This window comes from Protopterus annectens, chromosome 2.part0, assembly GCF_019279795.1.
Source record: "Protopterus annectens isolate FY-2018-M chromosome 2.part0, PAN1.0, whole genome shotgun sequence".
NCBI classification, from domain to species: Eukaryota; Metazoa; Chordata; order Ceratodontiformes; family Protopteridae; genus Protopterus; species Protopterus annectens.
In genome coordinates, this window is record NC_056728.1 from 1,366,170,843 (window position 1) to 1,366,185,634 (window position 14,792).

Here is a 14,792-nt window from a genome sequence, read left to right on the forward strand (position 1 = left end):
AAAAGATACACAGTTCTGAGCAAATCTGTGATTAAAATGCTAACTTACTTCTGACAGCATGATGTATTTATAACTACTACTAATAGAAAACAGCAACCATACACTGTAACCACTGTAACCATAGCGGCTTACGGCATGACAGCAAAGAGGCATTTAACATTCCTAGATCTACAGGCAGGCAATGTTTTCATATATTGCATCACAAATGTTATATGCACTTAACTGCAGTACAGTTTTTTATCAGACTGTATTAGGATAGCATTTTATGACAAGTGTAAAAGACAGTAGATCATTTATGATTAGATAGGTAGTAAGATTCTGCATGCGAAGAAGACTTTCTTAGCCATTCATACACATGATAGGAATTAATGCATGGTATCTTCCATAGTTTTAATACCAGGTCCCTGAAAGCTATATACATAGATAGTCCATAGCCTGCCAAAGATAGAAAGTAGTTGAACACTGGTCATGCACTGTTTGATGCAAGGCTTTCTTAAATTTTTAAAGACTCTGAAGTCTCATTTTAATTTTCTTTTTTACAAAAAATTGCATCTAACCAACAAAGGGGAACAAAGAATCATATGGTGTGACATGTAAGGTTTCCTTGACTTTTCAATTTTTAATCATTTTATTATTTTTTTATAAAAGATTGTATACAACCAACATACAAGTCAATGGGTGAATTGTAATAAACATTCTAGACATAAATACTGGCCATGTTGATACCAGAAGTGAGGATTTGTTTACTCTCTTTCAGTGGTTAGAAAGAATGACTTTTACAGTTTAATGCACATTTATTAAAACAAAGCCAGTACTCTGTGGTATGATTTTGTTGGCTGCAATTAAAGATCATGTTTAAGTGGTGAAACAAAATTTTATTTTTATATAAAAAATATTTGCATGTGGATGCAGACTCTTAAGGAGAACAACAAAAATCACACAGAGTATTATATTCATAAAGTAGCAGGGAGTATTCTAAGAACCAAACCAGCACGAGAATGGAGAAAAGAGATTTTGCTGATAGGGATGACTGTGGTCAGGGATAGAGATAATAGGCAAGAGGGGACTGGAATTTACTGGAGAAAACTGGCAAAGGATCCAAGGAATTTGGAGGAAATAACTAGAATGGGAAACGAAGTAGAATGGGAAAAGGCTAAGAATTTATTTGGACTGCAGGTTACAGATTGCCTTCCCTATCAAAGATTGATATCAGAGTATAGGCAAAGAGAAGGAAATAGGGGGCTCCTGAATGAAAGACCAGCACTGGTAGAGTTTTTAATAGAATCTAGAAGAGAAGCTACTGTTACAGAAGGAATAGTTAGTAAAGCATGTAAAATACTGCATGATAATTATAAGAATCAATAAGAGGAGATTAGAAAGGATTGGGAAGAGAGATTCGATAAGCAATTCACAAAGAGACAATGGGAGGATATATGTAAATCTTCCAAATCTGCAAAAAAGTCTAAAATATTTTGCCCCCATGTATGCCAATTTAGTTATGGCCAAGTTTGAGGAGGATTATATATATCCTCATAATTTCTATAAATCTGGGGTAATATTATATCTAAGGTTTATAGATGATTTGATTTTTTATGCCAGGTGGAACAGAGTGGGGCACAATCCTTTGTTAATGATGTATAGGTGAATAACATGAGTCTTCAGTTTGTTGGTATCCAGTTGGGTACCCAGGTGAATTTTTTGGATATCCATCTTAATGGATTGGATACTGAAATACATAGAAAATTAGATCAAAGAAATGTATTTCTTTTTGGGAATAGTTGTCACCCACATCATTTGATTTCAGTATTGCCATGCAATGAATTTCTAAGACTTTATAAATTATGTCGTAGTAACAATATTTTTGATAAAGAAATTTTGGAAACAGAAAAAATGTTTATTGAAAGAGGATATAATATGGATGTAGTAAGTGAGGCAAATTTTAAAATTATGAATAAAAGATTTGGAAATAGGAATATTACTTGTAGAAAAGGAAATAAGAATTTGGAGTTGTTTCATAAGAACAGAAATTAGATGGGCATTAGTGAATGACAAAATATGCAGGATAAAAAGGAAATGTATTTTGTTTCCACATTTAATGTAATAACTGATGAGGTGGTCAGTAAAGTTCGACAACGTTGGCTATGTCATTAAGGGACAAAGACTTAAGGCAAGTTTTGTCCAGCTATGTGAATGTGTTTTATAAAAGAGCTAGAAACCTGGCCGACATGGTGGTGCATAACCATTTTATTCCATCAGATGTCAGCATTAGTAGAAATAATTTGGTAAGTAAAGGAACTAAACCTTGTAATAAATGTTCAATTTGCAAACAGTTGTTTTCCTCTTTTCCATTTACCAATAATGTTAGGTTTGTGTCTAACAGTATATATACACGTAATACTGAGGGAGTTATATATGCTCTTAGGTGCACCTGCAATTTATACTATATTGGGGAAACATCAAGAAGTTTAAAGGTGCGCTTGCAAGAGCATGTCAGGGATATAAAAAATAAAAAATTGGATAGTCCTTTGGGTGGGTATTTGTTATCCCTGTATAATTCTAATCCTGAAGATTTACAAGGTTGTGTTTTGGAAAAGGCTGAGGTAGGCACAGGGGAGTGTGTAAGCCTAAAAGACAATTTTTTAAAAAATGAAACTCTTTTCATCTTGAAATACAGTACTTTTGAGCCCTTAGGGCTCAATATGGAATGTAATTGGAGGTATGTGATTTACTGGTACTAATTGAATAATTGTTTAAATGTTTTTTTTTAATTGTTTAATTATGGTATTTGTAGCTATTTAAGCTTTGTTGTAATGTATTCTACTGCTGGAAGGCTTCTTTGAAGAGGCGATAAGTTTTATTAAATCATGATTCTTTTGGACCTGTGGCCATTGTGGTTTTGTATATTCTTGCGTTTTGGTGTGTTGTATCTTTGATTTAGAATCTTTGCCTGAAAGTGTTTGCATAGGTATTCTGGTACCCCAAAGTAGACTCCAAAGAATTTTTCCTCAGGTGGATAGCAAGTGTTGGAGGTATGACGAGCAAGAAAGAGGTGGCTGGGAACATATTTTTTGGGAGTGTAATGAGCTGGCAGACTTTAGAGATTCCCTGCAAACCACTCTGTTGGAGATGCTGGGTGAGCAGATTGGATTGATTTGATAATTTTTTTTTTGAATTATGATACAGAATCGGAATTGCTTAGACACAGTAAAGCCTTGCTGAGTCTAATTATGGTGGCTGCCAAAAAAACAATTACTAGAAAATGGAAATCAAAGTCTAGACCAACTTTACTAGAAGTAGTGAATATAGTAACTGAGATAAAACAACTGGAATTGGGATATTTAGAAAAGGTAGGGAGCAAACTACATAGGAAAAATGTGAATTGTGGGAACAATATATCCAGAGCAGGAATGAGGTTTCAGAGGCAGGATTTGAATGAACCATATAATGCCTAACTGACAATGATTGGATAGATTATAAGTGATGTATAATGTTTGCAACTACAGTTGTTTCAATGGTGTCTGTGATGTATACTGTTTGGATCTAAAGTGGTGTCATGTTGTTTGTTTTTTATTTGTATAAATGTAAGATTGCCTATGTCATCTGTGAAAATGTAATCAAAATGTTTGTTGGAAAAAAAAGTATTTGAATGCATTCTTGTGCATGCAAATGTTTTTTTATGTAAAAATAAAACTTTGTTTCTTGCAACTTTTTTAGTACATTACAATTAAAAAAAAAACTTCCGAACATGGAAGTACAAACTACCTCATGCCATACTTACGGCATTAAGATTAATATGGCAAGAGAAGGTGTGTATGTTAATTTGGGGGACCAGTATAATTAAGAGTGGATTAGCGTGAGTAAATCTGTGTGTGTGTGTGTGTGTGTGTGTGTGTGTGTGTGTGTGTGTGTGTGTGTGTGTGTGTGTATATGAAACAATTATTCAATTGTTAATATGTTAAATTAACAGATTAACTGTTTGGCAAAAAATGTGAGGTTTTTGTCTTTAAACAAAGTTTTATTTTTACATAAAAAAGTGTATGCATGCATATGAATGTAAGCAAACACTTTATTATGTAGAAATAAAACTTTGTTTCAGTGCTTTAACCATGATCTTTTAAAGTGCTCAAGGACCTTTGTTTTCATGTAGATTAACATACCATCTAAATATAGAACATGTTAGGATTACCACGTTTCAAATGGCAGTGACAGGAAGCATCTGAGTGAATTAACTATATGAAAAGTAAATACATTATTCATAACCTACAAAAATGAATTACTTTACAGAAATTGTACAACAGTTTTATTTATAAAACCTCCCCAGATTCAATAAAGCCTACACGGTCATTTTTCACCATGTGCACATCGCTGTGCAATGTAAACATATCCACGGAAAGTTTTAGATTCAGTAAGCGCTGTGTAGAGGCATGTATCCTCACACAAACCAGGTAAACACAGAGGTATGCTAATTACAGTGTAAGTAGCTGACTTGCATGCTACTCAACCAATCCAACACAGCAGAGCTATTCAATAAGCTATAAAGCATCTGTGTAGACTCCATGCTGGTTTATCCTGTGTATTCCAAAACATTTGGAATACCGCCACAGAAAGGAGTCTACACTGACAGAACCATGTCAACTGCTGCATTTACAAGGTAATCCTTGATCCTGGAGCATATTGTGTAATAAGAGGAATGAGTGGGATATCCTTGTATCACACTAATAGAGCAACACATCCTTGCTTGTGCCATAACAGTAACTCACCCTTGCCCCTCCCCACAAAAAACAGTCTATTCTTGTTTGTGCCATAACAGTGACTCACCTTTGTTCTCCAAAAGAACAGGAAAATGACACAATTTACTAACAAACCCTCTTTGAAATGCTAAAAGATCTACCAAAGGAATGTCCCTGAAACATTTTACATATTTATCACACAGCATTCCATTTTCATGTATTGGCAGTCATGTATACCTGTGAAATGGCTTGGCAAACATGCCCATGTCATCAGTACACTTCTAATTAATGCATACAGATAAAAGTGTAAAAGCCTATACTTCAGCTATTTCTTAAATGCATTCCAGCATATGTAGTATGTAGCTGACCAAATGGAAACATACCTTCTGAAGTGCAATACTTCTCTGTACAGATATAGCCTGAAGAAATAGCGTTATGTACAGTCTTTCCAACATAAACAACTGTCTCCACCATAAGTTTGCCTAGCTACATGGTTGCCTTTTTTATGGTGTAGATTCAGGGCTGTTAGCACTGTGAAGATGCAAATGAGGTATGAACGCATTAGAATTGCTGAATCCCCCAAAAAGTTGGATCCGTGTAGGAGATGTAAACATAGTGAAGGCACTCCCTTGGTATTTGTTTTTAATGGACTGCAAATGTGACTGATTAGTGGTTGGGAGAAGGAAAACACAGCAGCACAGCAGTAAGTCAGGTTAGATCTACAAAGTGTTAAATGTAAGGCTGGAAATATAAGTAACCAACACACAAGTCACAGGTTGAGTTCCTTAACATCCAACCTGCACTTCATTTGCTGGCAAGTATATATGATATTATTTCCACTTAATATCCTCACACATCTTAAGCATGTCTCAGAGTACTTCTCAGAGAAATGAAGAACAGTTAGCAAACACACAAAAAATGTATGACAGAGCTGTATATTTGCAAGCAATAATCATGACAGATTGTGTGATCACTAGGTGCACTACATCCAAAACTAACACCTGTATGGTTTGATACCACTGCAGATGCTGTTGCAGTTGGTTGTGTGCATACTGAGTTAAGTTATTTGCTGCAAAGCTGTTTGTGTGGCAATGAGGGATAAGGCACCCATCCTGTGTTCTGAAGGTGCATTGGAGTAAGAGTTAAAATCCAGACCTAAGTAGAATATCTCAAGTGCAATAACATTTTTATTGTACATGTCATAGATTGCTTTCCCTCATGCAAACAGAGGAAATGGAGAAAAATGAATGTCAAGTTTAGCTGCGCTGATCTGGTTTGCTTGAAGCACAACAATGTGCAAGATGGACAACTGGCCCACCCAGCAGACAGGACCCAGACAGCCGAAAATAGAAACCAGATGCATTCAATTAGTACTACTGGGCATTGCACAAACCTGGTAAGTGATGTTGAGCTGCAGTTAACAGCGAGACATTAAGAATGATTAGTAAAATAGGGAATGTCATGTAACTAGTTTTGTGGCAGTAGGTGTTAAGTGTAGGGCTGGATTACAGATGTTCCTGGGTTCTAGTACAGGGTGTGCTACTTTTGTTTTACTGTTGTGACATTATAGTTTATAACAATGAAATGCAACACAGACAAGTATTTTCTCAACCTTCTTGTAGCAACAGGTGTAAGTGGAGGACTGTCATACACATGGTCCTGGATTTGAATACAGCATATTCCATACACTTTTACTGTTGTTCCACTTCCCATTATAGTCACTCTCACTTATAACACTTGACATAGTATAGCTGATATTAACTATATGTTTGAAGGCTGAGGCACTACTATTATGTCAGTTATGTATTTATTTATCTATGTATTATCACATTTATTATCAAATGTATGACTGCAGGTATGAACTGCCATGGCCTTCACATTTGTCTCACACACATACACAACTGCCTATATATCCAATAGCCTTGAAATTGCATTGTTTGCCTCTGTTGTGCTCCGCTTACCATTGTGCAAATGCAGTGTTCGGAGGGGCACACTACCAAGCACCATGTTTAAATGATGGTAAGCACAGCACAACATTTTCAAACAGTGTGCGCACTCCCAGTAAATGCAATGACTGGAACTGGTGGGAAAGCATCATTCTCCATTGCTCCAGATTCATGGCAGACATGACAGGAGTTTGTGGGGAAGGTGTACAGAAGTTTAACATTTTTATTGGACTTCTAGTTAAGAACCACAGTGCCAGGTTTCTGCAGGGGGACTATTCTGGCTCCCAGTATCAGTTGAAAGATTCAGCTAGATTAGCCCGGACTGTAACTAGTGCCAGTTGTATCCCACTAACTGGTGACCAATGTAGGCATTACTACAATGACCTACAGAGGAGGAAGAGAGATACCCTCGACCACTGTACCAGAGAATTTAAGACTGCAGACATCCCACACCTGTATAAGTATCAACTACAAAGAGTACTTGTAAGATTTAAAAGCTGAATATAGGCAAGACTGGCATTCATAATGGTATTTTGTTCTGTTTTTTTTTCTATAGCTGCCTGTGATTGTGAGGTAAATGTCCGAACCCATGGGGTTAGATTGGTGAGGATGAGGGAAGCATGTGGTACGTATGCAGCAGAAAAGTAGTGTTATTGTAGCATTAAAAGTTAAAGATAGCTTTTTTGGTATTTTATATATTTGTATCAAATTGAGCATGCACATCTCAACTGTAAAAGCAAGTATGCATATAGTAGTCTGTAACACAATGGGCGTTGAAGGTTGGGCATCGGGCTGGCAACTTGGCACCATAAAAATCGACTGCCAATCATTAGCGGACCTGAGTTCCACTGTGGCGACCCCTAACCGGGAAAAGCCGAAAAGACAAAAAGTCTGTAACACAAACAAAGAGTACAATATCTGACTTTAGTCAGAGGTTGTGGGTTCAAATACCACACTTCCCAAGTATACAATATTGTTAATTATTCAATTATATTTAAATTAAATTTAAACCTCTATACCACTGCCACAAATACCCTGCTGTAAACTGCAATCTGTATAAATGGAACATGCATATGTGCAATATATGCACATGTCAAGTAGTACTTGCTGCAATCAGTAGTACAGTGTGCATCTGTTAGGAGCTGGTAGTCTTAAAATTAAAAGTTATCTGTTAGGATTTGGTAGTTTTAAAAATATTTTTAAGATAGAATCAAATAACTGTATCAATGCATTCTATGTCACATATGAGGTAATAAACTTATCTTTTATTTCTCTCACCCCATCCCTTATCTCTCTTTTTTATTTTATTTTATTTTTGTATTTTTATTTTTTAATTTTATTGCATGTCCTCAAAATATGTCCATGTCATCCATGCATACCACATCATTAAATGCTCCACAGCACAGCGAGGTAGGCCTATCACACAGGATACACCCTCCATCGGCTCAAGCACCACTGCCCAGTACATAAGGGAGGCAACCTGGCAGCAAGCATGCTTCTGCTGCTACTGCACTCCCTGCCCCCTCAGGTAGTCCTGTCCCATAGGTTGGTCCAGTGGTACCCTCCTGGAGCAGTGGCAGAGGTGGTGATTTTATCACCAGCACTGAATTGCCAGGGATGGTACACTGGGTTGTATGCTGCACTGTTGCTGCATGCTTATGCCTGCTGGACAGGCTGCTCTCCCTAATTTTGCAATGTACCAGGAGGAGGAGAAGAAGATGTCAAAGCACTCCAGCCAGCGGTGGAGTGAGGTGACTGAAGACAGTACAGTGGGTGAGGCCTCGATTTTCACTGTCACCCAGCTTGATGACCATGGGTTTGGGATGTCCCCACCCTCATCCCAATCATGGTGTCCTCCAAAATTTTGTATCCATCACATCCCTGTCTCTTGTCTTGCTTGTCTTGCTTGTCTTGTCTGTCTGCAATTGCTTCCTCACCTATCCAACTTACCTCATCCAGACATTCCTACATCCCTTCCCCAACATTCCTCTCTGTCTACAAAAAAAAAAAAAAAAAAAAAAAAAAAATGGACACCTGTCCCAAAAAAAAAATTGTCCCATACATAGCTCTCCATTTTGCACATGTGTCTTCATGCTTGATTTGGTCCAATTGGCTATACAACATGATTGTGTTGCGGTCACTCCTCTCTCTCTCTCTGGAGGTGACAGTCCAAATTCAGTTAATATTTTCCACATATGTTCACTTTACACTATTAAAGAAATTGATACATATGGTTCTGTCCTATCTCTCTCCTGAACATTCTTGCATTGCTTTCCCTTTGTTCTTCGTCCTGCTAGCTCCCCATTTCACCACTGTCCTATCTGCCCATTTCCTGTCTTTAAGTCATTTTTGAGTGAAGGTGCACATTGCGCACCAATGTGCAGCAAGTGGGAACGGTGGCAATGTACTTACATGTATTTAAAAGTATTACAGTGGCAATGTATTTAAATGTATTCAAACCCAGTACCATCTCGCCTCAACAAGGAATGTATTAATGCATTAAAATGTGCTGCCACAGAGGCAGTTAAGCAGCAAGTGCATTTCATACACTCAGTACTAAATGTCAGACTTTAGCAATGCTGCTTACGTTTCAGCACTGCTTACCTACATGCAAACAGTGTATCTTGCATGAATATACACTTTGCTAACCGTTGCACAAACCCACTGCTTGCCAAGTTATGAAAATTTACATATTATGCTGTATTACTGCTGTTTACTGTTCATTATCTGTGTATGACATGAAATTACATGTGTAAACATTACAGAGGGCCCTACTTAACAGTATGTCACATATCTGAAATATATCCATCTGTTGCCACCCCCCCCCCATACACACACACTGCAACCCTGGTGTGTCAGTACTGTTTCCACACACATATCAAAAACAGTACAAAATGTAATATGAAATGTGTGGTATGCAATGCACATCAATCTGGTTACATGCAGAACTACAACTATTGACCAATATGCCTAAAATGACTTATCTGCAAGGTTAGGGAAGGAATCAGCATGGACCGTATCCACTGGGACATAGGTGACCTTCAACATACTTGACCCTTTCCATGTTGTTTTTATCAAGGGTAGATCTTGTTCACTGAACCATGTGGACTTCTTGGATACTGACCCACAGACTTGGATGAGGGATAACAGGACATACCACCTATGTTGACTTATCTAAGGACTTTGACATTTTCCCCCAATCAAGTGAAGATCTCCCATGTGGGAATTATGTCACACAATAGTACAAGGATAGGCAATTGGCTCAGTGACATAACACACACTCTCAAAGTTGGGGACTGCACCTCCACCAGTAGCCAATTGCCATTAGAATATCACAAGGGTCTATGCTAGGCCCTCAACTTTTTGCAAACTACTTCCCCTGAAGCACCGGCAATGCTAAATGGCATGTGGTTTACCATGTTTGCAGATGACTGGTAAATGGATGCACTAATAGAGTCCCCCAAAGATGGTAACATATTACGGAAGGGGCTGCCACCCACAAATGATTGGTGCCAACACTTGCATTGACAAAAAACAAGGAGGGATTTGTTGAATCAGGAAACAAACACACCACCCAAGTATAATGTGGACATCACACCCTATAATCAGACCAATAGATATGTGACCCACGTCCTGCAGTATATGGTAAGTGGTACATCCACCAGCATGTGGTCACAGTGCTGGCTACTCTCTTGAATGTAATACATATACTGGGTATGTGAAGGACATACATATCAGAGGCTATAAACCTTCATGGTTCCCAGTCTTCATCACACCAGTAACTGTGTACAATACACCCTTCTTCATGTACTTCCCTACACATCTTCCAGTGATGTTTAACTGAAGTGTACCACCTTTGTCACAGTGCGCTGTCACACAGCTTACAGGCCATACCTAGGTTTTCTTCCTGTGGAATATACATGATTGTCTGATTTTGCGGATACATGTCTGCTACCTGTTCTGCTTATGCATGCACTACATACATAGATGTTTGACAACATTAATGGCATGTATATCATTCATGACAGTGTGGCCTGTGCCATATATATATATATATATATATATATATATATATATATATATATATATATATATAATCCTTACAGATCTGGTTTTCTTTTTCTAAAGTATGTTTAAGACAACATCATACATCACACAACAAGACACCAACATAGACCCCCCCGTCTACTATATAGGTCTGAAAAGGGGTTCAACTGAATAAGAAGGGTTTAGTTTTATCCCCCACACACAGATTGATTTGATTCTATCTTGGATGGATGTTAAGCATTAAGTGAGGAGCGCGTGCAGTTGAAATTAGTTTGGAAAAAACAAAATGGAGACAGAGCCAGTAGTATATTTGGGGTACACAACTTATATACCCCAGTTACATCCTTTTAGATCTTTTCTCTGGTGTTGTAGAAGATGGTATCCATGCCCACTGAGGAATAAGAAGGTTTTGCAACAAAAGGATGGGAATGAATTACAATCAGAGGCAAGCATTAATGGCTTTGAAAGCAGATCAGAATATTATAATTTAGCCCGCAGACAAGGGGGTCACCATTGTGGTGATGGACTTAAACTGGTATAAGGGCAGCATGATGAACCTACTTAGTGATCATCATAGATATGTGAAAGATTACATGGATTTAGAGTAATTAGGAAAAGTCTTTCATTGTTATGAGTTGTTAGAGGACCTTCTAAAATCTGGATATATACTCGTATTTAAACTCATTATTTAAAAGTTAGCAAATCCACAAGGACCATAATTCAAGAAGGACTCTTATCTACACATAAGTCCTTACCAACACCACCAATGCCACCAATGGCTCACTGAATCAGTCAGATTGTTGACCAACCCCCATTAGTTAGCTATAGAAATAAGTCTAACCTCAGGAATTTGTTATGCTAGCTGTGGTAAGCCTGAGATGCAAAGAGAAACACTTCACACCTGTGGAGGATGCAATCAATGTCACCTGATAGATACTATATATATATATATATATATATATATATATATATATATATATATATATATATATACATATATATAAGGCAATTAGCCTGTATTGACCATACTGTCACATACAGGTTTAACAGTGTCCCTCCAAACAGCTCCTGCAGATATTACAGTGCTAGGACTGTGTGCATGGTTACCCTCATAGAGTGTGGATGCATCATAATATTGGTTCAACAGTGTGTGCGTGTGCGTGTGTGTGTGTGTGTGTGTGTGTGTGTGTGTGTGTGTGTGTGTGTGTGTGTGTGTGTGTGTGTGTGTGTGTGTGTGTGTGTTTGTGCAGGCTCATCTCTTATCACTCTACATTACATATGTTATGTCAGAGGTAAGGGATTAGTGAATATTATTCCGATATTGTCCATGGTTGTGGTTGGTTCTTGTAATGAGTTCCATGATCCTTTACCTGTGACCAGCTTGTTGGAGACCTCTGCTGAGAGTACACTCACCTTCAGGCACACCAGTTTGCACAGCTTCACAATATGCACCCTACCCTAGTTGCATGTTACATCCTTGTTAGATGTCATCTGCATTATTCATGTAAAGATGATTACCTTACACAGGCATCCTCCCCATTATGTCACCTTATTTGATAATCATAGCCAACACATTTTCACTGTACAGCCCATACTGTACCATATAGATATGTGCTTGGTGTTGCTGCTACAACCATCTTCCATTGACATGCCCTCCTCTGCTGTACATGAGGGAGTTTCACCTGTCCGCCTTACCTGTGCTTATTCCTGCAGTTCATCTGCGTCTCCCTATTCAATGCACACACTTCCTGTGAGTGATCATTTTACACGCCAGTCCATGTCCTGCTACACATCATTAACAGAGCTTCAGTGCAGTATGCCAAGAATGAGATATCACAAGAATCTGCACTGTAGGTACACTGTCCTGTACTGTGTTTGGACCACATGCTTAGCATTCAAACTTCTCAGCTGTCCAGATATTCCCAGGATGTCCAGATGTTTTCCTTATCAAATATGTGACTTTCTGCCATATCACTGGGATGATCTCTGGACTGACGTGACTAAATATTACATACATTTGAGTGCATACCTTTCAAATGTCCAGATTTGTGCAGAATGTCCAGTTTTTGACTCGTATTTGTGAACCTTTATTCGTAACATGTTTGTTTTCTGGCAAATCATTGGCATGCAATTGTGGAATGAAGTCAGAAACTGATGACTGACATTTGAGTTTCAAACTTCATGCTCTTCAGAAAGTTCATGCTAATGTACCACCTATTTATTCTATCAACGTTCTACATTTTGGAAGAGCAATATTAAAAATTTGTCACTGTTTTGTGCCTTTGTCCCCATATCTTGCTCAAAGAGGATGACAGGTACACTTGAGTTTCATTCTACCACATGTCTGTGTGACTTCTATGGGAAATATGTCCCTATTACTCGTCAAATGTCCCTGGATTATGCTGGCCTTTGTGGAGATATGTTGTACTAACAGATTCACAGCTATCTGTGAAACCCTGGTGGTCACTGTGGCATTCCGCACAAATCAACAGACTGCAGGGGCTTTGTCTTATACAGAATTGATACCCATGTTCACTTACATGGTTTCCTGGCCATTAGGCATGCCACGCCTCATTAATATGCATTGCGTGCTACCGTGCGCCTTGTGCTGTGCACCTTCGCACTAACATGTAAACTCTGTGTAGATGCTACACGAAGCCTACAAAGAATTTATTGAATCCTGGGGCCTGTTTATTATTTATTTTGCTGGTGACATTTCTCAACTGTGGACTTGTTTTAAAGTTTCTGTGGATATGTGACAAGTTTGAAGAGGAAGACTGCTCACTTTAAAACACGACAATATAAAGAACACTCACAATTTACTTCAGGTAACGTTTGCCATTGACATTAATGCTAAAACCTGTCTCATAACTCTGTCTTGTCAGGTATTCTCCCAGGTTTTCTGTGGTCATCGTCTGTGTACTGTGGTCTATAACGTAAATACCCATTCTTAAATATATTATCCTAATGAATTCAGATATACAGTTTCCTTTCAAGTCTGAAATGCTTTATCAAAAGCATTTAATATTTTCTTTCCTGATTTCCTTTATTTCATTTCTGGAAGAAGAGACAAGAAACTTAAATTTAAAAGGAAATGACCCAAATGACCTGTATAAAGTTTTATGAAAAAGTCTATATATTTTCCTGAAGTAGAAGGTTAACCTAATATCCCATCATGAAAATTTAGCAAATTATTTAAAAAATGACTGATGAAAAAGGCCATAAATAATGACTAACTTTACTAAGTTAAATTCATATTAGCTACAAATGGGCAGTTTAACTATATCAGAAAAATTTTATAACTAGACTGAAAATGAATGCAATGATACCAGATATGGAAATACATATATTTCGAATGTGTGCATGTGTGTGTGTGTGTGTGTGTGTGTGTGTGTGTGTGTGTGTGTGTGTGTGTGTGTGTGTGTGTGTGTGCGTATATCTATATATGTATATATATATATATATATATATATATATATATATATGTATCAAAAGAGATTTTTTACTAAAACATAGCAGTTTATCTACGGAGTCTGTAGTTCTCAACTTACCATAAAGACAGTAAGTAGCAGTGACAGTTCTTAGACAAGCAGGCAGACACTGCTATAGATATGAATCAAAAGAGGGAACAGACTGCCATACTCACCTCTAGGGTTACCATTTGCTTTGCCATGGCCGTTTCTACAGTTTCATACATCTGAGTATTCTGGATCCCTAACCCGCAGAAGATGGCAAAGGCCTCCAGAAACTGCTCATCATTCCTGTTGAAGGCCTTAATCTTCCCAGAAGTATCTTCCATTTTATTTGCCAGTTGACAGATGCCTGAAATGTGCAAAGTACATAAGCTGTTATACAACCTGCAACTAAATTTACCTTATCAGAACAAAAAAGCACAAGTGTGAATTAAATGGAAAAAAAGAAGTTATGTACTCACCATAACATTCCATGGTTATTGTCCATCATTTCATCTTCATTCTTGCTGGTTGGGTTCGGAACCGAGTATTGGTTCTGACTCGGCCTAATACTAAAGCTCAAAAGCTTCCACTGGCTCGAGGCTATACCCTATCTC

General features: G+C 37.8%; 1 protein-coding gene across 2 annotated transcripts in view; it reads right to left on the reverse strand.

Annotated features, from left to right (window-relative positions):
• PDE5A (phosphodiesterase 5A) overlaps positions 1 to 14,792 on the reverse strand; it is a 2,047,822-nt gene that overhangs the window by 632,628 nt on the left and 1,400,402 nt on the right. For both annotated transcript variants that reach the window (XM_044061541.1, XM_044061540.1), the window contains exon 10: positions 14,370 to 14,545. In XM_044061541.1, the coding sequence (XP_043917476.1) occupies positions 14,370 to 14,545 (176 nt within the window). The remainder of the gene's footprint in view (positions 1 to 14,369; positions 14,546 to 14,792) is intronic.